The sequence below is a fragment of the Rhinolophus sinicus genome, linkage group LG03 (genome assembly GCF_036562045.2).
Source record: "Rhinolophus sinicus isolate RSC01 linkage group LG03, ASM3656204v1, whole genome shotgun sequence".
Lineage (NCBI taxonomy): Eukaryota > Metazoa > Chordata > Mammalia > Chiroptera > Rhinolophidae > Rhinolophus > Rhinolophus sinicus.
Window position 1 is genome coordinate 57,191,083 of NC_133753.1, and position 27,320 is coordinate 57,218,402.

Below are 27,320 nucleotides of genomic sequence, written 5' to 3' on the forward strand. Positions count from 1 at the left end.
TACGCTACAAGTAAACACTTCTGTTTCATAATACTTGCTTATATAACAAACTGTTCAAAGTGCAGATCAGTTTTAAAAGATTTGCTGTAACAGATAATTCTGAGGCAAGTAGTCCTCGGACAGCCTCATTATAGTCCCACTATAAAGAACATACCATTTGTATTGAAGTAGGAAAGCTAAAACTTTTATTATTTTAATGTTAAAACAAATACTTTCAATTATCCTCACTCCTTTCTAACAATTACGTAAAATTCTCCCCACCTAAAAATCCAGGAAACTAGGGAAAAAAACGAGGACATGAGTTCAATCTTTTTACTTGGTTAAAGTTTTCTACAAAATGGCTGAACTGCACTCTGATTCACTGGTCCTGGAAGAAAAAGAAACTTAAAGACCCAAAATATGTCATGTTAAAATTCCACTTCAGTAAAATAATTTGAAGATTCTGTGGCATTCATTCTAAGGACATTTTCCTGATCTGACAGTTTTTAGAAAGCCAATTAATAAAACAGGCCATTTCTGCGAGAGGAATTCATTCACTTAGGATTAAAGTTTTGGCAACCAAGTTATAATGCCAATGCTTACGTACAATATGCTTTTATCAATAGCTTATTTACACAGAGCAGTCCATCTTGTTTTGTTTTTGCAAACTGCGCCCCAAGACTGAGGCATGGATTAATGATGAACTTGGTCAGGCCAAGAAACTAGAACACCACACAAAGAACAAGGCCAAAGGGATATTTAGGACCAAAGATAGTCCTATTCAAGGACCATTTCAGTCACTGTGTATGCCCTGCCCCATGTGGCATTACTGTCCTAGGACAGGGAAATCAAACCAAAGCTAGTAAGGAGATTCTCTAGAAAAGTTTAGGAGTGGGTGCAACAGTCCTTGGGTTTTCCTCCAATTTCTTTTACTCTGATGCATGTACACCTCACGCCTGTTGCAGGTCAAGCTGAGATGGCTTACAGTGCCACTGTGAGTCCAGGGAACCAGTCAAACATCCTCAAAGGATTCTAACAGTCTCTAGCAAGAATATGACTTTGTGGTGGTACATTTAGGAAGTCCTTCCGACATACCACTTCCTATGGGATCAGGCAGTCCTAGAGCAAAACCAGACATTGCTAGAATGGATCAATCTGTCTTAGGGTTAGATGAAGCCCTCTGAGAAAGTTTCAAGGTGGCTTTATCTTTCCCATTGTTTCCTATCTGAATTATTCAACAGGAGTTAAATAGAGCTGCTTTCTGTCATCCCATCAACATTACCAACTTAACTGAAGAAGTAGGCCAAACTCTTATTCTTCCTACCCCCCCCACCCCCGCATGCCCTCCCCACCAAAGATCTCTTTATAAAAAGCCCAGTTTGAGCTTAGTAATGTTTAGGGATATTAGTTCATTCTGGGATTTTCTTTCTTGACCTTCTTTAAAGTTCATGCTATTTTCCTGTCTTCATCCTTAATGTTTTGTTTTCTTCCCATCTTCTGTTTAGTTCCTTTAAAAATTAACTCATAAGGATGTCCCTGTGCAATCATAAGTTTCTTTAGATGCCTCATCACAGGTTCATTTGGAGTCATACCATTTTTTTAAGAGCATCCCATTTATTTCTAGCCATCGAACACCTATCTTCCCCCTGATTTCTAAAATCTGCTTGCCCCAAGTCTGCATATATGGCTGGATAGTCGCACCTTTCTTTCTGAAACTCTCATTTCCAACTCTATAATACATCAAATAAATCAATAGGTAAAAAGTTCATGTCAAATTGCCACAAATTAATACTTTGCTGAATACTAGATAAAAAATACATCTCTCTCCTTTTTTAATCAAAGAAAGACTATGCTAAGACCATCTCTTATATGTGAAATACACAAGGATAAAAATAATCTTTAATTAAGAGGTAATTTTATACTGTTTTATGAAAAGATAGTAACTGTGGCTGAATGAGTTTTGTAGAACCCTTGTAGTTTTTACTTTTAAACTTATGATCTGGTACATTGTCGGAAAACAGGTAATACGCATATTAGCAAAATATAAATGTATTCTTCCAAGATAAAATTACGAACTTCTCTAAGGAGATCTTACTTTATTTGTGAGATGACATCATTGTTCAAGTAAACTTTAAATTGACTATTCACCCAACTCATTTACTAATATGGAAATGAACTCAAAATATATGACTCAGTCAAACTAGCAATGGATACATACTTCTTAGTGCTTATTTTCTCTGGTTTAACTTCTGTTTTCTTATTGAGGTCTTTTAGTGAAGAACTGAGGTAGAGTTCTTTAGGAACTGAAGCCACGGCAGGCATGATGAATAATCTTTACTTTTCCACTTTCAAAATGGATGGTGTACTTCATTAAAAGTAGTTCTTTTCTGAAACAAAATGAATACAAATAATTCCAGTAGGTTTCCTCATTAACAATAAAACAAGTGAGCAGTTAAAAAAATAAAACTCCTAAACTATATCCTTTGCTAACAGAGTAAATTATCTTGAATGTCTATTTTGGGACTACAAGATATCAATAAACATTTTTTTTAATAAATTTTCATTAACTAAATGAATTACTATTTGTATCATTTTGCCTTAAGTATTAGGAATCTTTCCTGTCAAAGGAACTAACAGAATAAATAAGAGCTTTTACATTTTTTTCTGTTAAACCTGCATTAATGTATATAGATAACAAATAGAAGAAAGTTTCATGTAGAAATATTTCTCTTTTTCACTGATGATACCAGTTTATAAAAGGAAACAAGTGGGGGCGGGAGAAGGTAGGACAGGCCACTTTATATGGAGCTGGGGACATATGAACATGTTTCTGGCAGAATATACCCCAGTACTTTGATTTACTCTGTAAAGGTCTTTGAAGTTTCATGACATTCTGTTTCCTCATCTCATCTGGTAAATTCTGATTTTACCAGGTGGAGGAGGTAGTAAACAAAATGAAGACAAGAGCAAGAAAGGCTAGGTATGTATGTACCGATTAAGGTGTAGAGGGGTGTGTGTGTGTGTGTGTGTGTGTGTGTGTGTGTACACATACATGTGCAGGGATGCATGTAGATGAGGGAGATCAGGGGAGCACATCAAGTGGGGAGTCTTGGCAAGATCATAAGTGTCACCAAATGAAAACTTCAGGAATCCAATTAAATTTATAGAAGGTCTTTAGTTATAAAGAACTAATTACAACTTGAATAGTCACTTTAATACATTTAAGAGATTACAACTTTTTTTCCATCACTTATTTCCTATCAGTTCACTATTATTAGATGAATGGTCACTAATGAACATCTAATTCTAAAACACTGATTGAGGTGTAACTTTAGGGGAAAAAGGCTTCTTCTGCTCACCTATGTGAATCTCCAAAAGCACCCAGTCTGCTTTGATTCTAGTCACATTTTGTATTAAACACTAATACTTCCTGATTTCTTGATATGCATCCCTTGTAGCCCTGTGCTGTTAATCCATTGTCTTAGTTACTAAACCTAATTGTCTTTTTCCTCTGAAAGTCACATTTTTATAATTTTCAATTTTGTCCATTTATACCTGGTCCATATATCTATAAACACATATTTAACCAAACACTTTAATAGTAGCTTCAGATCTATGCCTTTAAAAACAATGAGCTCATCTATAAACATTTTCTACACTTTTCCCTCCATCCTGCGTTCTGTATCTAAAGCTATAGCGACAAAGGAGAAAGCCTCTGGACCACACCATGACTTCCAAATAGATCAATTAATGTTAAGAATGTCCTTCTAGTTAGGTATCTAATTCATCAACAATTCATCACCAAAACAGCTAAGAGCGTCTATCAAGGAAAGAGTCTGACAGGGATCCCTTGGATGTCCTCATACTTATAGAGACAAGGGCATCATCTGAGTGTCTTATGTTGCAAAAAACATGATCTAGGTGTTAGAGATACGAAGGGTATATAAGACATGGTCCTTACATCCCAGGATAAACAATGTAGACAAAGCACATACCTTACCCTTCCACACCCACCACCTCCTCACCTGCTGCCTATCCCCCTAATGTTGAGTGAAAAAGCAGGAATACATAACATAACACCGTTTGTATAAAGTTTAAAAACCAATCACATGGAGCAATATATTGCTTTAAGGATACAAATGAGGTAAGCCTGTAAAGAAAAACAGGAAATGTTAAACATGTACGGTTGGTGGAAAATTGCGGTTTAAAAGGTTAAAAACAATGGTAAAAACCGCAATTACTTTTGCACCTAATAAAATTCTATTTTGGGGGAGCAAAGGATGTAATCAGGGAGGCACACACAAGGAATGTCAGTGGTATCAGGAAAGGCAGGTGATCATTTTATAATCATGCTTCTTAGCACATAAAAGAATATATATAATGTAGTTAACATATTTCATAAAACATTTTTAAAGAAAGCAATTATGAGTATAACAATGCAAGTATGAATAAAAATATGAAATTGTATATAAATATGAAAAGAATACCCAGACAGATGTAAACGTTAGGAAGTTATGGGTGAAACAAGGAAACACAAAATAATGTTTTTAAAATATTGATTAAAAAAAACAAAACAGATTTGGAATATTGGAAGAGCCTGATAGATATACAACCCTGTGAAGTACAGCTGCGGTACAGCTGCCATATAGCTTCCATACAGCTGCCAGTGGTGTGAGTAGAAGAGCACGAGCATTAAGAAATAAAGAAATGGAAGTAGACTGTAGACAGCTTAAAAAATTGGCAATAAAAAAGAGAATGATGGAATAGAGTGGAGTGGTGTTCCAGAAACAGGATTTCTACTGAAACATAAGCAGCAATAGTTGAGGAATAATACTTTTGATTAAGAGAAACTAAGGGCAAGAAACTAAGTGTTCAGGAAGGTGATTAAGGAAATCTGAGACCTCAGTGCTACCACAACAGACATCACTGTGACAGGGCAGGGGACACTGGAGCTTGGACTATTAATGAGGGCCAGAAGACAATAAGATAACAACAACAAGAGTTATCCCTGACTTTTCTGCCCCCAACAAGCTCAGCTAGGATCTTAAGCTTACTCAACCACAGAAGGCCATCATATGCTGTCTTGATATAAGCCAGCTCTTGAAATGTAATTCCCAAAAAGCCCAATCATTTTTTTAATCTGTGACACTACTAAATGTACTAAGATAAGGATTAAAGACAGAGTTATGCAGAGTAACCACATGTCAGTGTCATAGTATCTGTTTTCCAGTTCTATCCTCTATCTAGGTCAATAGTACTACTGGTCTAACCACAGAATGTGTGTTCAAAAAGCCAGGTAGACACTACTTTGCTTTGTTGATTCATGACAGTTAGGTTTCTTGGCTGAAAAAAAGAAAGCTATTGATTTGAACTTTCTATAATAAAATGAAGATCTAGTTGAATCTGTTTCTCAAGATTACCTTTGAAGCTTGGATCTTTAAAAGACAAAGGATATAAAAACTACATACGCCTCCTAGGCAACTTAAAATAGTAAATCATTAGCTATTTCAAAGTTAGATTCAATTCAAACTTTCACAGATATTCTGCTGTATGGAAGACATTGTGCTTCTGGGTACTCAAAGATTAGATGTGCTCCATTTCCTCACGGAGTTTAGAAAGCTAATGTGAAAGAGAAAGTTGTAAGCAGTGGTAATACAACATAATATATCAAACTAGAGTTACAAATAATTTACAATAAGGAAAATTAAGAAGGAAGATTAAGTATGACGAGAGGGATCTGGGGAAACATCATGGGAAGAGAGCATTTATTTGAGTTTTGGTGGGAGAAGGCTTTTGACAGAGATGAGAAACAGTATGAGGAAAAAGTTAAGAAAGTAAAGAACATCTTTAGGAACTAGCCAGTACAGACAATGAACAAAGATCCACTAGACACTAAAACCTGAAAAAAACAGTCTAGGAACAGATAATGGAAGACCTTGAATATCACAATAAAGCACTTATTCTTTTGTCTTCTAACATTAACAGAGGGCCCGGGGGAATCACTTTGTGAGTTATATAAATACATGTCTAACCACTATGCTGTTTGTACACCTGAAACTAATATAGCAGTGAATGTCAAATGTAACTGAAAAATTAAAAAATGAAAAAGTAACAGAGCCATAGCAGGGTTCTAAGGAGGGAGTTATACATCCAAAATGAAGACAATACAAAGGCTTTCAAAGAATGGAGATAAGGAAGACACTAGTTACCTATCAGAATGATCCTCAGGAATGATGATGAGGTCAGAACTAGGGGAGCAGAGGTGGATTGAAGGAGGCAGATCCAAGAGACACTGCAAAGGTAGAATCACAAGACTTGGCAAATGATTAGACACATGGAGGGAAAGTACAGGGTTAAGATTATGATGACACCAAAGGTTTTAGTGAGGGTTTTTAGGAGAAAGATTGTGCTTTTTTAAAAGTTGTCTTTTCTGTCCTTATTTGATTTTTGAGAACAGCTGAAATAAGTAACAACTTTCACTGATAATGTCAGAGGACCACAGTTGTTTCCATTTTCATTCACAAAATTATGTAAGTTATACTGTCAAATAAGATGCCCAGTGTTAAAAATACTTCCAACATTGCCTTAATTGCTATTTCAGCATCTACAATCACATATAGTTTTGCAGAAGTCAAAGCACAAGGTAAAGGGTATTTTTTTTCGTAATCATGTGACAAAGCAAAGAAGAATATATAATCAACTTAAAGTTATATGAAATTTAATGTGTTTAATTTTTGATAAGTCATTCTGCTGCATTATGCCATTAAAGTAGTTTCAAAATAGATTGACAGAAAATAAGGCCAGAAAGATTGAATGAATTGTTTCCTTATTTTGGCTGAAACAGTAAAAAGGAAAAGAGCAACAGAGGTTTGTTGATGTTACTACACAGCTAGAACAAACTAAATATAACATACAAACCATTAAAACTGTTAGGCTTCAAAAAGGACTGGCAGTAAAAAACAAAACTAAGTATGTGTAACAAAAAGTAAAGTTCTTCTAAAACAAAAATAAATTTTCTTAAAGATGTGTAAACCTGATAAAGATTAAGAACTCTAGCTTTAGTCAAACAGCCATACTCCGAAAGTGAAATCCAGACAATGCTGAAAATGAGGTAACTATCGGGGAGAAAATGGAAAACCTATGTATCCCTCTCTTTTCGACAGCCTTCTGATCCATCCAAAGAGAAAGAGTAGAAATTAGATGACTTGAATCACAGAGTGAAGACTAAAGAGTAAAAAAGTGAAGACTGAGGTCTATGGTCATTCAAATTGGTCCCGATACCTTAACCAGGACTTCAGAGCCACTGCCCAGGTCCTTGGCAACGCTGAAAGAAAAGCAAAATTCGTCTTCCATTGGCCACTCAACATCTCACCTCACCTCTGCCCTTTAGACAGTAACAGTAGTCATTATATCCTGTCTTAAATGTCATATAATCCATTCTATACTCATTCTAGTAAAATGCCAGACAAGTACATATTGATAAAATAATGTTTTAAAGCAATCCTAAAGGATGACGAAGGATCAACCCTTTCAAGAAATAATCACTGTTAAAACTTCTGGTATTTTGTGAGCATCTACTATGTATGTAGCACTGTGCCAAATGCTTGAGAGCAGTGTTTTTAAAATCCATTTAGGTCACAATCAGCTTGAAAAAAAATAAAACGGAAAATATCAGAGCATGCCACATATAGTAAGGTTAAGTATCGTTTCATGAAACTGTAGTTTGGGTTATGTGTATGTATGTATACTTACATAGAACACTGGGATGAAATGTAAAATGTATTTCTCACTACTATAGGTTACAACCGAAAAAGTGTACAAGTCCTCCAAATATGGTCCACAGACCAATGCAGAATGAGGAACTGTTTGGTACCGTTCTGTGATAAAATACAAGTTTATGACAGAATGTAAATCAATTAAGCACACTAAACTTTTAATAGTAACAAGCCTTTCTCTATGAAGAAAGCAGTACACTGCTTATATTCTAATACAGGCTGCAAGCCTGTAACAGAGACGGGCTACTTGAAGTAACACTGCTCTAAGGGATGAAGAGAATACCATAGGGCTTCTGACACATATCTTAGCCTAGTTACCAAGAGCAAACTTATGCTCATTAAATAATAAGCCAACAATTCATTGTTACACTATATATTAATATGTGATTCCAGAAGCTGGGAAGTCAAAAGAAAGGGAAAATTCGGTGTAGCTTGCGGAGTGTGTGTGTGTGTGGGGGGCGAGTTTCTTCCAGCCCAGACTGCACTCTCCTCTCTTCTTCCTTCTGTGGTCCCTCTTCCTTCAAGGACCAACTTAGGTTCCACGCCTTCCATCCCTGATTGTCCTAGTTCTTGGAGATCATTTCTTGGTCCAAATGCTATAGTACTTGTTATTAGTATTGTTCCCTTAGAACAGCATTTGGACCAAATGATAACTATGACTAGGCTGTAAGACCCTCATACTTCATAAGCACACATGATGCTTATCACTGATGATGATGTGGTAAGATAGAGACAGTAACCGGCCCTAAGGAAAGGATACAGCTATGAATAAATACAGTGAGAAAGGAGGGCATTCCAGAAGAGGAAACCAACACGAACAGATACAAAATGAGGAACTAGTGTGGGAAGGCAATGAGAAAAATAAGGAATACTATCGGGATCACTGGGAAATAATCAATTCTATCAATTGATTGTCTGTACCTGTCACTGATAGATCCCTAGCATCTATCTCAGCAGTCCTTACAGTCAACACTTAATTTCTTGTTGGCTAACAAGAAAGTGTATTAGGTAAGGAGACAGAGTCACATTATGGAGGATTTTTGAAGCCGTCCAGAATTGTTTCTATTTAATTCAGCAGGCAATCAGAGGCCAGTTCTTAAAGGGAAACATGGTATCTCCAGGCAGGTCAAAGTCGGGATATATTAGGTTGGTGCAAAAGGAACTGCGGTTTTTGCAATTATTTTTAACCTTTTAAACCACAATTCCTTTTGCACCAACCTAATACAAGATGGATTTGAAGGAAACAGAAACAAGGGAATGGTACTTTGGAAAAGAATAACTAGCAGGCTACTGCAAAAAAAGAACATAAAAAAGAAGAAACGTGCTTTGATAACAGATTAACTGAAACAGAATATTTTTTGTGTGTACCTTTTCTCTCTCTCCCCCACCCCTGAGAAATGTGAAGAATGGTAGCACTGTTAACAAAAAGTGAATATAGTGCAATAGTTTAAAAAACTGATCAGTTTACAGCAGCGTTTGGACTGAATACAATTTTGTTGTTGGGAGGCTGCCCTGTGTATAGGCTATTTAGTAGCATCGCTGGCCTCTCTACTCACTAGGTGCTAGTAGTATTCACCCCCATCCAGTTGTTACAACCAAAAATGTCTCCAGATATTGCCAGACATCCCCTGGAGGAGCAAAATTACCCCCAATTAAGAACCATCAAGTTACAGGAAATTTTGAACATGTTGAGTGTATGTAAAAGGAACAACAATCAAAAGAAAGATGCTTGATAGAGACGTAAATATGTAATTACAGGTCTACAAAGAGCCTGGACAGGTATGAAATCAACTATTAAGGCATTAATATTAATTTTGATAATTCCTATTGTTTTAGGAGATAAAGTATTGACACTGAAGTGATACGTTATCTAGGATATGATTTAAAATAATCCCATTTTCTTCACTTTTATGTGTATTTTTAAAATTTCTATAATAGTTTTTAAAACATAGACATCATTTACACTAGTAACTAAAATCAGGAACTAGAATCACCTAGGAAATGAGAGCTTGTTTCTCTACAGTTAAGATACTAAAGAGCTCAGAACTTGTGGGGAGGAGAGGTTTCCTTAAGAAGGAAAGAAACACAGAAGGAAGGAAAACTAGGCAAGTGTAATATCATGGAAACCAAAGAAAATGAGAATTCCAAGAACTTTTACAAAGTTCTTAAAATGCTTAAAAAAAAAAAAAAGTAAATAAATAAATAGCCCTCATTGTGAAAAGTATATAAACTGGCTTCAATTGGTAAACATTTAGAATACCTACATCTATTCAAGGTTCTGTGCTGAGAGCTACAGGGGATACAAAGAATATACCCCCAAAAGTTTCTATCTCCTAAGATGAAAGATAAGTACACAATGGTAATACCAAGCGAAGTACCATAAAACAGGTACTAATACACCATGCCAAAATCTGTTGGTTTTACTAAGGACTATTCCTAGAAAAAACTGAAAGGTAACTGTTTCCCAGAATAGGTGTCTACCTATATTTATAACCTTAACCCATTTCCTATCTCCTCTCTCTATCGCCTTAATTTTTTTTACCGTAGGGAATCAGATCATATTTAGTATGTACCAAAAAGAGATATGGTTCTCAATCATAGCTGAGCACTAGAATCATCTACAGAACTTTTAAAATACATATACTGATGCCCAGAACCTACTCTTAAACAGTTAAATCAGAATCCCTGAGGACAGGACTTGCACATCGGCATTTTTATAAAGCTCCTCAGGTGAATTCTAATGTGCAACGAAGACAGAGAACGATGGACGTAATGAACAGATACAAGCGTGCTACTAGAAACAATAAAATAATATAAAAATGACAATTAGTTTCCACCTGAAATCAACATCTAAAGTCATATAATTCCCAATCTACCAAAATTATGAGAAATCATTTTCAAAATTTTGTAATTGAGATATAATTTCATTTCACTGTGTTAGAAAGACATGCAGGTTCACATCATTATTCTTATGTTTCAGAGAATTTAATGATATGAAAAACGAAACTGTCAAAAGACAAGGTTTAGCTATCTTAACAGTGACTTTATTCACTATACATGAGTACTGTTTTACTTAAATTAGTATGGTTATAAATATGGAATTCCAAATGAGTTTAATATAACATTTCATTATTTACTAATAAAAATATTATATTATAAAAGTACTGTAGGTCTTAGACTAATTTTCCATTTATTATATGACTTTGAGCAAATTCCTTAAATCCTCCCAACACCACCACTGCCACTATGCCTCTGTTTACTTTCCTCTGCAAAATGGGAATGATTCATCTGCTTCATAAAGTTTTCATATGTATCAAATTTAAAAAATATATACAGAAAAATGCTCTGAAAATTGTAATATGCCATGAAGATATAAAGCACTTTGGTTAAAGAAATCGGAAGTGTATCTTATTCTGCAACTACTGTTAAATCCAAACATTAGTCTAATACAACTCTGTCAACAAAATTAAGGTAGGCTAACAGCAGCCACGAATTCTTTGACATTCTTCCTTTCAAAAGGCAGAGCTCCATCATAAGTTTGGGGGAGGGCTCTGAATCCTCTAGGCAATAGAGAAGCTCGGAAGTAATGCTGTGCCAATTTCTGGGTCTAGGCTTTAACAGACTTTAAGAGACAGCTTCCACTTCCTGTCTCTTCAAACACTTGCTCTTGGAACTCAGCCTCCATGTTGTGAGAAGCCCAGCCACACAAAGGGTCTACATGCAGGCACTCCAGTTGACATCTCCAGCTGAACTCCCAGCCAACATCAACTGCCATCCATGTGAATGAGCCATCTTGGATGTCCAGTCTAGTTGAGCTTTCAGATGACTCCAACCCTAGCTGTTTATCTGACTACACGTGCATGAAACCCTAAGTGAGAACCAACCAGCTGAGTCAAGGCAGCCCTGAGAAACATAAGAGATAATACATTGTAGTTTTAAGCCATTTAAATGATTTGTTATACAGCAATAGGTAACTGGAACAATAACCAAGATTTAAAAACATTCTTTCTTAATTATTTCTAAGATTAGCAACTCATATTTAATGGACCTCTTTTTCCTTTCATCTCTACAAAAACATGTATATTTTCATGTATAAAAGTTCATAATAAAACATGCTAGAAATTTTATGGAAAAAATCTGATGTGTTGGATTTATTTTCCAACTGTGTTACTTTACAAAACCCTTTTTGGTTCTTTCCCATTATGTTCACATTAACAAATGACCTTAATGATTAACAAAGCCCAAGTAAATATATAAAAAATTAAAGGCTAAAATGACAGCTTTAAACTATTTTTGTCAGTTTTTCTCATGCATTGTTTTCTCAAAGAGTTTCCTTTATGTCATTAATGACATATTGTTATTTTTTATTATTATAAAGTCTTTAGTATCTAATTTTAATGATGCACCTAACGTGTCACAAGAAAAGGAATACACATTTCAAGGCAGCCATATCAATATAGCAGAACCAACATCACCTTTCACATAAACTGGTTCAGTACTGTGGATTATGAGAAACTAAATCCGTCATGAAATACATTCAACAACAATGTATCTTAAACAGAATCTGTTGAAGTGCAAATTCTGCTTACATAGCAAACCGCAGAGCCAGCCGAGAAGAGGAACACATCCTTAACAAGTATCACTTGACATTTTCAATGGTTGCAGCAAAAAAATATACAAAAGTAAGGATGCTTGCAGATTCAGGGAGTAACATCCTTTAGTTCGGCATCCCTTTCATCTGAAATTCTCAGAGCTCTTAACAAATAGTAAATTCCTTCGGCCATGCAACACCTCTGTCTTCAGGTAAATATTTTGTTAGTGATTCAGTGACTTGCTTCAAGGTCACAGAACGAACTGGAGGTATGACAAACCCAGAAGTGTGGTCTGCCGTTTTACATATAAATGATTCAGGGTTCTGATAATTTCCAAGGTGGAGTGGAGGTGAAATTACTTGTCCCACAACTCTAGGAAAGAGGCCAAATTTTAAGAAAGAAAAGCTTTTATTTGGGGAAATCATAGTTTTTAACTCTGATGAGCTTATAGGTCCTTAAACTCATACTTGACACTTAACCAAAAGCAAGTTTGACTGGGACAGAGGAGGGACTGGTTAACACTCTGAGGGGTTGTACGAAGGCCTGCGATTGTAGCTTCTTAGCAAAAAAATGAGAAAACGGAAGCAAGAAGTAGTAGGTCAAAATCAGGTCTGAGTGTCCAAAATGGAATGGTCATCTTCTAGGACCGGAAAATCTTACTCCACACGAAACTCGCTGGGGAACCCTAAGTGGGCAGCGAAAAGACTCGAGGTTGGGCCCTTCCTCCAAAAGCCGATTCTATGTTCGGGGTCGTTCCACCCCTCTCCCTGGTCAGGGCTTGTCTCCCGGGTGACCAGAAACTGGCGGAAGGAAGGGGGGTTCACTGCGGACGGCTTTCCGGGGGACAAAGGCCAGGACCCAGACCCGCACTCACCTTGGCGCCAGGCGCGCTGCACTAACGCCAACCTCCTCGCCAGAGGCCCATCTCCCACCAACCCCAGGAAGAATTAGCTTCGCTATCCCGACGGAAGCCAGCCCAGCTCATCCCCCTTTCCCAATTTGCACTGCGTTGCGACGCGTCGCGCCTCTTACGTCACTGAGGGTGGGGCTGCGCGCGCGCGCCCGTGACTGCGCGTTCCACCCCAGCCCTGTCCCCGCCGTTAGGGGTCGCGCGGGAGGGCGGAGGAGCGCTGAGGGCGTCTGGGGTTGGCGGCCCGAGCCAGGCTGAGCTGCTTCGAGCTCGTCCGCCTGTCCCTTCCCCTCCCCTCGTTTCTCCGGCGCAGCTTTGTCACCTTCGTGTTACTCGCATCCTGGGCCTCGCTGCGGCGGAAGCCAGGCTGCTCTTAGCTACGTATCTTCCTCATCAGCTCGGAGAATTAGGGCTGCCTAGAAAAAAAATTTGAACCCTCTTCAATTGTGGAGAAAAGTTGGTCATTCTCCGAAGCCAAACCTCTGGTCAAAGAAAAAAAGGACATGATCCTGAAGGACAGGATGTATACACACTTAAATGTCAGTGAAAGGCCCAAACTTAGAAAAACAAAGCGAGAAGTCTCAACTTTTCTCGCAAGCTGATCTTTGTACTCTCGTGAAGAAAGGTGATTGGATGCTGCAGTTATCTGTACACATGCAGTTGCCTGGATGGAGTTGTTGTGTGTAGTCACTAAGTTACCAGGGGCAGTCCAGGTGTCTCATGGATGGGAAAACTGGGAAGTGAGGTTTAGTAAATGCCTTAAGTGAATGTGTCTGCCATAGAGGTTGTCAATAAAGTAATGAATAAATGAAAGCAACTAGTCCGACAGTATTTCACATATCATAGTCTTTTCATAAATGTTCCTTTCTACCACAATACCTGCAAAAACACGGTAGCTCTTTTTATGCCTAAGTTATACACTGTTTCCCAAAAGATTTATGACTGATAATATGAAATATATTGTACTGCCTGGAACTACTAACAAGGAGGAAATTTTTCATAATTAAGAGAAAAATGCATCTCTTTTGAGGGTGCATCTTAGAGAAGGAAGTTGGTGGGGTTTTGTTGTTATTATTGCTTATTTGTTATTTTTTTCTGCTGAGTATCTTAATGAATTTGAATATGCAAAGAAAACCCCAGAGCTGAATTTGGGAGTAGGAACCAAACTAATAGAGGAAGAAATACTTGGAGTTCTCTGAAGACAATCTCAGAGAGAAGACACAAGCAAAGTTAGGTAGTACAGAAAGAGAGAGGCCACAGCAACGAATTAACCAATGAAAAGAGTCACCAATAGTAGGGTGGCAGAAAGGTTTTAGTAAATAGTACTCTTTTTCACCTAAAGTTATTTTTGTGGCTCTGATGTAATTGCCCCAATTCACCCCCTCCCCAATAAGTAAAATTCCCCCATTTCCCTAAGGCATCAAATTTGCTAAAACACAAGTATTGGCTTGAGGTTTTTGTTTTGTTTTGTTTTATGAAGAAGTTCCACACATGAGTCAGCAGGTACAGAAGAGAAACCAGGCACAAGATGACAAGATACACTGAACTGAGGTAGTGAAAGCAGAAAAAAAACAAGAGTGTTCCTAGGAAATGAAAAGAAATCTGAGATCCGGGTTTAGACTTTTCAAAATCAGTGGAATCAGAGTTTTTGAGGAGCAGCGTTATCTAGATTAAAATATGCTTGAATTGGTTTATGAATTGGCATCATAAATCCTAGCTCTTTTTCATATATGTGTTGTAACCAACCAGGCAGTAGTATCAATAGTACCTAGAATCTAATGGTACCTGGAATCTAATGGTCACTAGCTGTGTAGAAGGCATGGCCTGTATTTGACCATAGCTTTAATTTTCATGCCGACCAGCATAAGCAGTAGTCTAAAACGTAATGAATCTGGTTTATCCTCCATTCATTCACCAATTATTTCCTGAATGCATGTTCTATGCCAGGCATTGTTTTAGAATTATAACTCCTGCTGCTGCGGGAAAGAATAGTTTGAAGGCAGGCAGGAGGAAATCTGGGAAGATAAGGGGGAGGAAAAAGCATGATGATGCTGAAGACTATACTTGAGCCATTGGGCTGATGATGGAGTCATTCATTAGATGGGGACAGTAGAAGATCAAGTTGGGGGAAGAGAGGAGAGGATTCAGTATTGAACAATTAAAGTGGTTAGGAGACCTCCAAGTGCATTTAGATATTTAGAAAGAGTACATATATGGGTCTGGGGCTTAGCGATAAAATTCAACTTGGTCTGTCTTAAATTCACAGAGTAAGGTGAAAAAGGAAATTCTTATTCAAGTTCAAGTAGACAAGTTAGTGATGGAACAGTGATCAGCAAGTAAGCACATTTGGTAAGAGGGAAAAATTCCGTGGCTATTGATTGAAGCACAAGGGACAATTAGACAGCTTAGGAAGACTGAATTTCAAGCAACGTCTGATAATTGCCAAATAAACAGTTCATCAATTCAAGGACTATTTTTATTTACTTGAAGAAAGGAAGAAAGGGGGGGAGAAATTAGAGAGTTTCTGTGTCTAGTTTTGAAACACTTTTCTGCTGCAGGTCAGAACTATCAACCAAGAACCACTAATCTTTTGCAAACTGAAAACTCTCACAGCCTTAGATTTTAAGTGGGTACTTGAGTTAAGTATATGAGTGCTTTCTGGAGTCTGAAAGGTCTCTATTAATCTTGCTTAAACATTCCATGTTAAATGAGCAGAGGTTTGTATTTGCTACATATACGTAGCTCTAAAGCCAATCTTTTAGAGACGCTCGGGCATTGGACTCTATTAGAGATTTGAAAACAAAGCTCCAGTTATGATGAAAGATATAGATTTATGTTTTAACAAAGAGCAGGCTATAAAAAATACTGTGTCCTTGAGGGTGTCACAAAAGATACTTTCTCAAGCACACAAAAAGTAGAGAGAATAGTACAATAAACACCCATGTATCCATACCCCAGCTACAACTACCATCAATTGTCTGCTTATAAAAAGACACATTTTAGAAATAATTGTTTTTTTCTCCTACAAAAGTAATACTTACTCATTGATGAAAACATAGAAAATACAGATTAGCCAGGAGAAGAAAATACGCACTGGCGATACTTTTAAACAATTCAGAAAAAGGTTCCCTTCCCTTTGGATGTATGCAACTCTGTGCCCAAGGTTCAGGGATAGGCTAGTGAAGTTTGAACTTGACTTCTGCTTACTCTCTTTCAGCTAAACTCCCTTCTGGAGAGCTCAACATGCATTGTAAACATGGTAGTCCTTCCTTCTAGCCTCCTTCTCTGTAGAGGCACACATATGTTTACATAATTGTATTGGACTATATATACTGTTTTTTCATACTCCTTTTCACTTAATGTTTCATGAACACATTTCCTTGTCATTATTGCATAATATTCTTTTATAATCCCCTAATTTATTTAATTTCATCATTGGACATTTAGATTATTGATTTAACAATATTATAAAAAGCATTGAGTATAAAAATATATATTTATCATGACTTTGTAACATAAATATTCTAGTACATCCATGATAAACTCCTTAGAATAAATTTTCAGAAGTGACATTCCTGGAAAAAATGGCATGGCAAAATTCAAGCTTTTATATATGTTACTAAACTACCTTTGAATTAGGTTGAACTAGCTCATAACCTCTTTTCTACTGGTGTATTTTCTGATTTGTGAATTTTTTTGAATAAAAGTTGAATATACATGTTACAATACTTAGACATTACTAGAAGTATAAGAAGTCAATTATTAAGAAGCAATGCATACCATGTTTAAAGAGATATAAGTATTTATTTGATTTATTGGTACTGAATATTTTAGGGAGATGTGTATTAGGTTGAACCATGTACCACTGTCAAACCTGTAAGGTGGTGGTTCTCAACTTGTGATCTGGAGATACCAAGAGGTTCCCCATCGCATTTTGGGGGTCCACAAGGTCAAAAGTATTTTCTTAATAATACTAAGAAATCCTATGCTCTTTCACTTCCATTCTCTTACAAATGTACAGTGGAGTTTTCTAGAGGCTGTGTGACGTATGGTAGTCTAACAAACTGAATGCAGAAGCAGATTCTATTAAACCAGACACTGAAGAGATTGCAAAAGTGTAAAACAACATCATTCTCATTTGGGGGGGGTTCAGAAGATATAACTATTTTTCATAAAAAATATATTATTTATGTTAATGTGTACTAGGTTTATTATTATTTCTAAATGATTTCATAGATATTTATTTTCAGTTTTAATTTAGATTAAAGTGAGTATGAATAGATACTATAACTACATAAACAAAATGTCTTTTGGGCCCTCAGTTTTTAAGAGTGTAAAAGGGTCTTGAGTGGAAAAAATTGAGAACCTCTGCTTTGTGGCATTTGAAAATAGTTGCCATTTGTTTCAAATAGCAAGAGATGTGAAGTGCTTCTTTAGGAACTAAATGAGATGAATGGTGGAAGTAGTTAAAGGTTTCATCTGATCCTAAGTGTCACAGGCACTTCTGTGTTCTTTAAGAATTTGTTTTTTGTGGTTGGGATTATATGGGGTCCTCTACAGCATGGAGCCCACAGAAAAGAGACTTGTTTCCTAGGCCTAATGGCAGTACTATAGAAGAGCAATAATAATGAGAAAATTAGCTGCTAAGAGATAACATATTAAGATTTTTCACACCAACAACAAAAATGATAAAGTACAACCATGAGTTCCTCTTCTTTCTTTTGCCTCAGTGAAAATAAAAATATAGATCTGAGGTCGTATGAATGGGAAGAATCTGTTCCTCCCTGAATTGTACTAGGAGATGCACAATTGAAAGAGAAAAAAGATCCACATTTTGCCCACTTGGGCTCCTTTGGGAGCATGGAATCCCAGGAATCACAGTGATCGCTTGTATTTACTTAGAATTAATTAACCGAACAAGAAATGGGCAAGGCCTAAAGAAGACATCTTTAAAACTTTATATAACAAGAACAGGAGACACATCATGTTCCTAGGTTAGAAAATGGAACATTATTGAAACGGTCTTTTCTCTTCAAATCATATTTGGGGTGAAATGTAGTAACAATCAAAATTTGCATGTACTCCAAACCAGCAATGTATTATTTTTAAAATCAGGAATCCATGATGTTAAACTTATTTTTACTCTTTAAAACTTAGTTCATCTTTCATTTTTTTACCCTTCTCATACCCAGGTGTCCATATTTTAGGTGTTTTTGTACACCGTGTTTCCCTGAAAATAAGACCTAGCCAGACAATCAGCTCTAATGCGTCTTTTGGAGCAAAAATTAATGTAAGACTCGGTCTCATAGTAAAATAAGACCGGGTCTTATATTACAGTAAAATAAAAGCAGGTCTTATAGTAAAATAAGACTGGGTCTTATATTAATTTTTGCTCCAAAAGATGCATTAGAGCTGATTGTCCAGCTAGGTCTTATTTTAGGGGAAACACGGTAGTTGTCTCTCTGGAACGGTGAATAACCTACAAATTACCTGCCAAAAATGAGGAATCCTGATTCTTTCCTCTTGAACTTGAGGTTGATGTCCAAATGTCCTTAAGAGGACCAGAAGGCCAGAATTCGGCAACAAGAAGCACTAAGGCACTGACCAAACTGAGGACGTCCATAGTTATGGTAGTGCTGGACTTCATGGTTGTGAACTCAGAACTAAGTGGATGCTGTTATCCATCTGTTTATTGGAGCAATTTCATTTGTGTTATGGATTTTAAGGATGATAACCTGTGTTCTATAATACAAAAGCACAGACCACAAACCACAGAACTTAGTGTAATATTCTCCTGTGTGGAGAGCACTGAAGTGTTTCAAGATGTAGAGAACTGGGCAGTTAAGAGATTTGGAAGATAGAAACTAATGAGAAGCATGGATAATTTTAATAAATAGGTAAATCAGAGGGAAAATGACAAATTACAATCCTGATCTTGTCTTAACTGAAACCTATGATGAGAATGAGTTTGACAGGCTTGAGACCTCTGACTTAAAAAAAAAAATTCTGAAGTTTAACATGCATACAGAAAAGTGCACAAATCATGAATATACATCTCCAAGAAACTTTCACAAATTGAATGTAACTGTGTAACTTCTGTCAGGTCAAGAAAGATAACATTACCTGTACCCCAGAAATTTCCTGGCTCCACCCTTCTAGTTGCTACATTACACCCCTCTCTCACATATACCAAAGGTAACCACTATCCTCTTTCTTCATGAAATAGATTATATTTGCTTGTTTTTGAGCTCTATATACATGGAATCATACAGTATTAACTCTTTTGTCCCTGGCTTCTTTTGCTCATCATTATGTTGTATATTTCATATTGTATATAGTTGTGGTTCATTCTCACTGTAGAGTAGTATTACATGTATGAATATACTACATTTATTCGTTCAGTCTACTGTAGGATATTTGTGTTGAATCAGTTGTTTCTGTTAAGTATATACCTAGGATTGGAATTGCTGGGTCATAGAATGCACATTTGTTCAGCTTTAGTAGATACAACCAGTTTTCCAAGATGGTTGTACCAATTTGTACTCCCACCAGCGGTGTATGAGAGTTCTAGTTGTGCCAAATCCTTGTAAACACTTGATATTTTCTGTTCTTTTCTTTTTAGCCATTTTGATAACTAAAATGATGTATTTTTGTGGTTTTAATGTATGTTTCTTTGATAACTAAAGAAGCTGAATACCTTTAAAAATGTTTATTGGTCCTTTGGAGAGTCTCTTTCATGAAATGTCTGTTCAAATTATTTGCCCATTTTATGATTGGGCTGCCTTTTTCTTAATTGATTTGTAGAAATTCTTTATATATTCTGGGAATGTATCTTTTTATCTACATGTTGAGAATATCTTGCACTCCATGTCTTGTCTTTTTACTGCCTTATTGGCATCTTTTGGTGAACAAAAATTTATAACCAATAATTCCAATTTATCACATTTTCCCCCTTTCAGGGTTAGTGTTTTCTGTGTCCTGTTTAAGAAATCTTTGCCTATCCTAAGGCCATAAAGGTAGTCTCTTTTCTTCTAGAGGTTTTTTTTGTTTTACTCCTGACTTTTAAAATGTCTGAGTTGGGAATGTTTTGAAAATCAACATCTATACACATTGAAGAGCTATTTTAAAGAGCCAGTCACAGAGGACTGTGATATCAACTCTGAAGTAGTTGAACAGGCAGCTCTCTGCAGCAGGAATACTAGGAAAGCAATTACACAACTCCCATGCTACTTCAGCAAAGTGTCTCTTTTACTAAGTAGGCCATGTTGCAAACCAGTCTGAAATTGGTTTAACTGCCAAGGGACTGGAAAACAAAACAAAACAAAAACAAAAACGAGGGTGAGATTTCCCACACAGTGAAAAAAAAGAGATCATCTGAAGTAAAATCTGAGATTCTTTATCTCTTATGCCTGGAAGTTCTTGTATTGTATTGGGAAGTATTACCTTTCCCTCCAAAGTCATGATACCATGACCTTGTTCCATCAATGTGTCCTCTCCTCGTTCACTTTCAGTTTTTGTCTGCTCTTCATTTTCCTTTTCAACCTACAAATAAGTACGGTCTCCCCAGTTCATCATATAATGGAAACCCTCAACCTCTTTCCTCATACACTCTTTTCCTTCATTGCCAAAGTTCACAAAAATGTAGTTACATTTGCTGCCTCTACTTTCTCACTTCCCATTTCTCCTTAACCACTTGCCCCACCGTGTTTGTTGTTTCTACCAGTCTATGGAAATTACTCTCTTGAAGATTCTCAAAATTAATGTTTCCAAACTAAATTTTTTCACTTCCCCCAAGCCTCATCTTTTAATGCGTATTTCTGTTAATGGTATACCATTCTCTCAGACACTCAGATTGCCAATAACTATACACCCATGTCTGTAAAACTTCTTCCATTTGGTCTCTCCCTTCCATTCCTCCTGCCATTTTCTACATGATCTCATTACCTCTTATCTAGCTATTTTAATGGTATCTTAACTACCCTCCTTGCTCCTAATGTGCCTTTATCCAACCTATTTTGTACAAAACTAGAATATTAATTCTCTTAATTCTAAGTTCTAACCTGATCATGTCCAAGTTTGAAGATCTTTAAGTTTTTCCCATTGTCATTAACCCCACCACAAACTGGATCAAATTCCTGTATTATTTTTATTCACCCATACTACAGTAAGAACTACTTCACTTCGTGCTTTCTTTTGATTTATCTACCTTAGATAATACAATTTCCTACCTTTGTTGATGCAGTTCTAGATTCTCTCTATTTCTGAAGGTCTACATTCTTTCAAGATAAAAGGGCAAGTCCCGAGGAATACCCTTTCCCATCTTCTCTATCTGGTAAAGTCGTCTTCATCCTTCAAGAATCAGCCCAAACATCATTTCTTCGCCATACTGTCTGTAAAGTGAGTTAATTACTCTTTTTTCAAAAACTTTTATTTATTTAAGTGTGTTTTTCCAGGATCCATCAACTCCAAGTCAAGAAGTTGTTTCAATCTAGTTGTGGAGGGCGCAGCTCATTGGCCCACGGGGGGATTGAACCGGCAAACTTGTTGTTAAGAGGTCCCACTCTAACCAACTGAGCTAACAAGCCGCTCCCTCAGTTAATTATTCTTGATCTCTGCTTCCAAAGCCCATTGAAAATAACCACTATAAAAGTCCTTACTACATAGTACTGCAATTATTTTTTCCTGTAACTTTCTCCTTAGTTTCTAAGATCCTCAAGAGCAAGTATAATTTTGATCTTTGCATCCCCAGTGCCTAGCCTAATACCTTACACAGACACATCTCTGATAAATCTCTATTGACTGCAGGAGTGAAACCATTTTTTGATCTTTTCCAGCTGGAAGCAATTTTTCCTTATTAAATTGCCATAACACTTTCTGTATATATTTTCTCTATGCTATATCACTTTCTACCATGGGTAATTGTTATTTGTGTAAATATCTTATATTCTCTGATAGTTATTACATGAAGGCCAGAGACTCCATCTTGTCATATCTGAGGACTTACTTCATGGAGCCTCCTAGTAAGAGGGAAACTCACATACCAACATTATTGGCACAACTAGAGTTGGCCTTGGATTAGAACATACTATGACACACCCCAAAAGCACAATGTTCCAAAGCTAGAGACAGGCCAAGGCAAGCTACTAAGAGATCTGGTTTGCCCGTGTCTTCAGAAAGTGGTAGTACAGGTTTCTGCAAATAAGGTTAAGTATTGCTTCTTGTGAAAACTGTTCATTTGTTTCTTCGTTAATTTATAAACCTCTTTGTGGAATATAAGGCGGATGTGTTTAGAGCAGTTACTATGTGCCAGGGGTTTTCACATGCTTTATCTCTAAATCACCATAACAACATTATGAGATAAAGATTATTATTCTAAATTTACAAATAAGGATAACAATGCTCAGTGCTTTAGTGACTTATTTAATATCATGGAGGTGGTGAGTGACAGAACCAGGATTTAAAAGTAGGTATGTGAGATTTTCAAGCACAAGGTCTTTTCCACCTCATCATGGAATATAAATACTCAGAAGTTTTCTTGACAAACGACTGGAGAAACCCTTGAATCTAGGGGGAGCATAACTTGCCAGGACCAAGGGTCAGGCTTTATGAAACTTTGTATTGAGGAAATCTTTTGAGAAACACAAACTTGACAAGTTTTACCTTGAGTACCAGGGAAGCACTTGCTTCCCAGTAGGCTTAGGATTAGGGAATGTTTCCAGAAAGGATAGAGGAAAGACGACAGTTATGGTCATGGGAAAAGGGAACGGAGGCAACTGGATTTATAGCTGGGAATCAGAAACATTAAAACAGATTGTAAATCAAGTGAAACTCACTCTAGTGGGAAAACACGTTGGAGGGGACATGTTTGGATCTTAAGTATAGTGTATGCATGGCCCTAGACATGTTTAGTTCAGTCAGCTAACATTTCAAGTGTGCTGGGCACTGGAACAGGTGCTGGGAATAGAAGCAAATGGTTTCCGCCTTCGAGACACTGACAACCTGGCATGAGGCACACTGTTGATAGAAATAGGAGATGGTGCCAGGGGAGGCTTTTCTAAAAGGTTCCTGAAAACCCAGAGTGACCCCATCCCCAGAAGTAGGACAGAAGGGAATCTATGGTTATCAACCTCAGGCAGGCTGAAAGTTCTCTGTTTACCTGACAATGGTCTTAATCAGTGGTTGTGTCCACCTACATCCTATACATGAGCAGCAGGATGCATGTCACACGCTGCTGAGGATCGCTCCCAAGAAGAATAATTAATAATTAAGAAATTAACTTTAAATATGGCTTCACATAAGTAGGTGAATGAATTAGAGGCTTTATGGCCTTTATTTCAATGTGTGGAACGAGGATTAAAACTTCTACTTCCACTTCCAGTATTCCAATCGACAGCAGGGTATTCAGGAGACCTCGCAGTATACCTGGCATTTAACGAACATTCAGTAAACTATTCAATAAATGAACAGAGCAGTTTTAAGCCAAATATTGTGTAAAGTGCTATAAAGTGGAATACCTTGGAAGATGTAAATCTTTATGAGAAGAAATTAAGATACATGAATAAACAGCAAACAAGGTAAGAACTCAGTGAGTTAGTCCAAAGGGAGATCGGCATGGACTCTAGAGTAACAGCACTTATCAAGAGACTGAAGAGAAGACCGCTCATCAAGACCTGGGTTCTAGTTCTGTAGCAAACCAGCTATGTTACCTCCTGCAGAGTATTTCTCCCTTATATTCCTTCATTTTCTCACTTTTAAAACGAGAAAACTGTTTTAGGTGATCTCTGAAGTCTTTCCCAACTCTTACTTTTTATGCTTCTATTTATAGATGGGGAAAACCTTTGTATATGTGCATCTATACAGACATGTATATGTATACACACACACATATATATGAAATACATTTAATTCATATGGTTTGAATAACAAAGCAATAACAAAACATGCACACTGAAAAGTCCTGCTCCCATCACTGTCCCCATGGGCTTATCTTTGTGGGTAACCATTTTTATTAGTATCTCAAGGATCCTTATACAAATATAAGGAATTACACACATACATCTCTTCTCCTTTTATTGAAAGATAGCACACCACTTTCTGCACCTTCCTTTTAAAACTTACTGATGTATTAAGTTTATACTAAGCTGTAGATGTTTCCTGATCAGTACTTACGATCCTTTTTTTTTTTAACCCCTATGTTACTCTATAGATGGATATTTGGTGTTATAGACTGTTTATGTCCTCCCCAAATTCCTATGTTGAAACCTAATCCTCAATGTGCTGGTATTTGGAGGTGTTTAGGTCATGAGGGTAGGTTAGTGCCCTCACTGAGGCTTTACAATCTAATATCCAGCAGATGCTGGGTTTTCTTTATCACTCTCTTTGCCAGGGTTTTCTGGCCATTTTTGCTTGTTTATTTATTTTTTCATACGAGTAGTAACATTAGCTTGGCTAGCTCTCCTCTCTCATTTCCTTTACTCTCCAAAAAACCTTGTTAGTATTTTTGACATGTTAAATAAATGATAGTTTTATGACGTTGAATTTCTTAGCCAAGAACAAGGTATGGCTTTCTATTTGTTCATACTTTTGTGACTTTCAAGACTGTTTTAAAATGTGAAGGTAGAATTTGAATTTGTTCATGTTTGATAGATTTGTGGAGAGGCAGAAGATTGGAGTACATGTAAATACATTCTTGAAGGGAGAATGATCTATGATGCAGATATGACCATTGGTAGTCTTTGGCAGTAAAGAAACTAACTTGATAAGAGGACACTGAGCTAACCATGCCTGCTATGTGTCAGGAACTATGCTAGCTGTTTCCAAATACTGTCATCCTTGACTGCAGGACGCCCAAACCCAGGGCTGGACAGGCCAGATCAAGGATGAGACTAGAGGTCTTACCTGGATACCCTGTAGAGTAATGCTCAGAGGAGTCTCAAGATGAAAGCAATATTTGAGGAAGATCACAGTGGTAGTCAGGCAGGATAGTCTGGGGGCAGGAAGGAAAGGTTAAATTCAAATAGGGCAACAAGACTCTGATCTGAAAGCAAACTGATAAAAGCTTATTTAGGGTAGAGTCCTTGCTTGTGGAAATAAATGTGTAAATACAAAAAAGATTTCTTTCCAAGGAGGACAAGCAATTTGGACTAAAGAATGAAGAAAAGTTGGCTTTGCAGACTCTCTTGCTGCCACTAACCAGCCAAGGTCAACTCTCCCCTTTTCTCGGACACACTGCTGTCCACGGCAAGCCTTTGGGCCACATCTCCTTGCAGCTGTTTGCAGACAAATTTCCAAAGACAGCCAGAAAACGTTCATGCTCTGAGTACTGGGGAGGAAAGATTTGGTTATAACGCTTCCTACTTTCATAGAATTATTCCAGGGTTTAACTTCACACACTACAATGGGTGGTGACTTCACACACTATAATGGCCCTGGCAGCAAGTCCACTTTGGGGAGAAATTTAACGATGATTTTCATCCTGAAGAATCCAGGTGATGTCAGCATTTGACATCTTATGCGTGGCAAATGCTGAACCAAGCACAAACGGGCCATCACTTCAGCTACTACACATACTGCACTGCCACCACCAAGTGGTTGGATGGCAAATGTGTGGTCTTTGGCAAGGTGGGAGAGGGCACGAATATTGTGGAAGCCATGGAGCACTTAGGTCCAGGGATGGCAGGACCAAACTCACTATTGCTGGCTGTGGACAACTCTAATGAATTTGACATGCGTTTTATCTTAACCTACAGATCATTCCCTCCGCAGCTCAGGTGCGTGCCCCACCACCCTCATCTGTTCACCATATCCTATAATTGTGCTCTCAAAGCAGTCCTCCAAGACTAGCTGGATTGCAGAATTAAGTTTATGATCATGAAATAAAAACTAAACGAAAAATGAAGAAAGTTTTGAGCCTGGGCTATTGGAGAAGGGTGGTACCTTGGAGAGGGAAAGCAAAACGAGTTTCATTTGAAGAGTTTAAGGGGAAGAGGGAAACCTAAGTACTTTCTTTCAGGTGCTGTATGCACATGTGTGCAAATGGCAGAAAAATCAGTTCTCAGTATATGTGAAAAACTGAAAATCTAAATTTAAACTAAGACTTTGGGCTTAATGTTTTACTAAATAATGCAGTACTCCACCTGTTGTTTGCCTGCTGCCAGAGAGAGGTGGGAAAGCCCTTAGCTTTCCATCCTACTGAAAGCCTTCTCCAGAGGTTGGGCAGGGGCATTTTCAAATTTATGCCCTTAAATAATTTGTAGTTGTTCTCTTACTCTAAATTGAGAGTTTCTAGCATCCAACATGGTATAGCTTCTTCAGTGTTTTTGCCTGATCAAAGGACATCTCTGTGGATAAAACTGAAGTTTGCTCTTACTAACTCTGCCATGTTACCTTTCTCTGGCCTGGAGATGTGGAAATCCAGGGTCAGGGCAAGTGCAGCATGGAGCTGTAAGTCTGTCTCACATGACCCACTCTGTGGGCTAGTCAGCAAGGGATTGTTTTAAACATTGTTGAGTCTATATTTGCCTAAGTATGGGGGTGGGGGTGGGGGACGGGCAATAAAGGAGTATATATACCCAGATCCCACATAAGGCCTCAATGGGTGGACCCTATCTTGGATTCAAGTCTTGTTTTAACCACAAGTGTTTATAAAATCTGGTTTCTTCCATCCACGCACTCCAGGGTGGAACTTTTGCTAAGCTCTGCCATGCTATACATAAGTATTCTTAAAGCTCCACTGTTACAACTGGCTTGGGAGTAGGGGATTGTTCCATGCTCCCTTAAATTGCAAACTTGACATGTCCTCGGGAAGAGAAAGGAGAAAGCATGGCTGGTGGGGCCAGCTGCTCAGTGTTAGTTGGGAGACGTTTCTACCTTGCTCTTACTCTACATCCAGAGCTGCTTTGGCATGGCTCAATTGAGGGGGATGTAAGTTGACAGGGTGAAGGTGGGATGTAGGAGGGAGAGGATAGAAATAAGTGGGTTAGGACTGAGCCTCCCTCCCCCACCCCAGCTTTATTGAGATAATTACAATTGACATGTAACATTGTGTACGTTTAAGGTGTACAA

General features: G+C 37.4%; 1 protein-coding gene and 1 pseudogene across 3 annotated transcripts in view; one reads left to right on the forward strand and one right to left on the reverse strand.

Annotated features, from left to right (window-relative positions):
• The window catches only part of USP8 (ubiquitin specific peptidase 8), a 51,782-nt gene extending 37,992 nt beyond the window's left edge, over positions 1–13,790 (reverse strand). Inside the window, exons 1-3 of one of the 3 annotated variants that reach the window (XM_019730658.2) lie at positions 13,221–13,367; positions 6,189–6,271; positions 2,198–2,366 (exon numbers count right to left, since the gene is read on the reverse strand). In XM_019730658.2, coding sequence (XP_019586217.1) covers positions 2,198–2,301 — 104 coding nt within the window. In that variant the 5' untranslated portion in view covers positions 2,302–2,366; positions 6,189–6,271; positions 13,221–13,367. Of the gene's footprint in view, positions 1–2,197; positions 2,367–6,188; positions 6,272–13,220; positions 13,379–13,578 lie in introns of those variants that run through there. The other 2 variants (XM_019730659.2, XM_019730657.2) reach the window with 2 other exon arrangements.
• An 11,616-nt stretch (positions 13,791–25,406) lies between these two features.
• On the forward strand, positions 25,407–25,972 carry LOC141570452 (peptidyl-prolyl cis-trans isomerase A pseudogene; annotated as a pseudogene).
• The last annotated feature ends 1,348 nt before the right edge of the window (positions 25,973–27,320 follow it).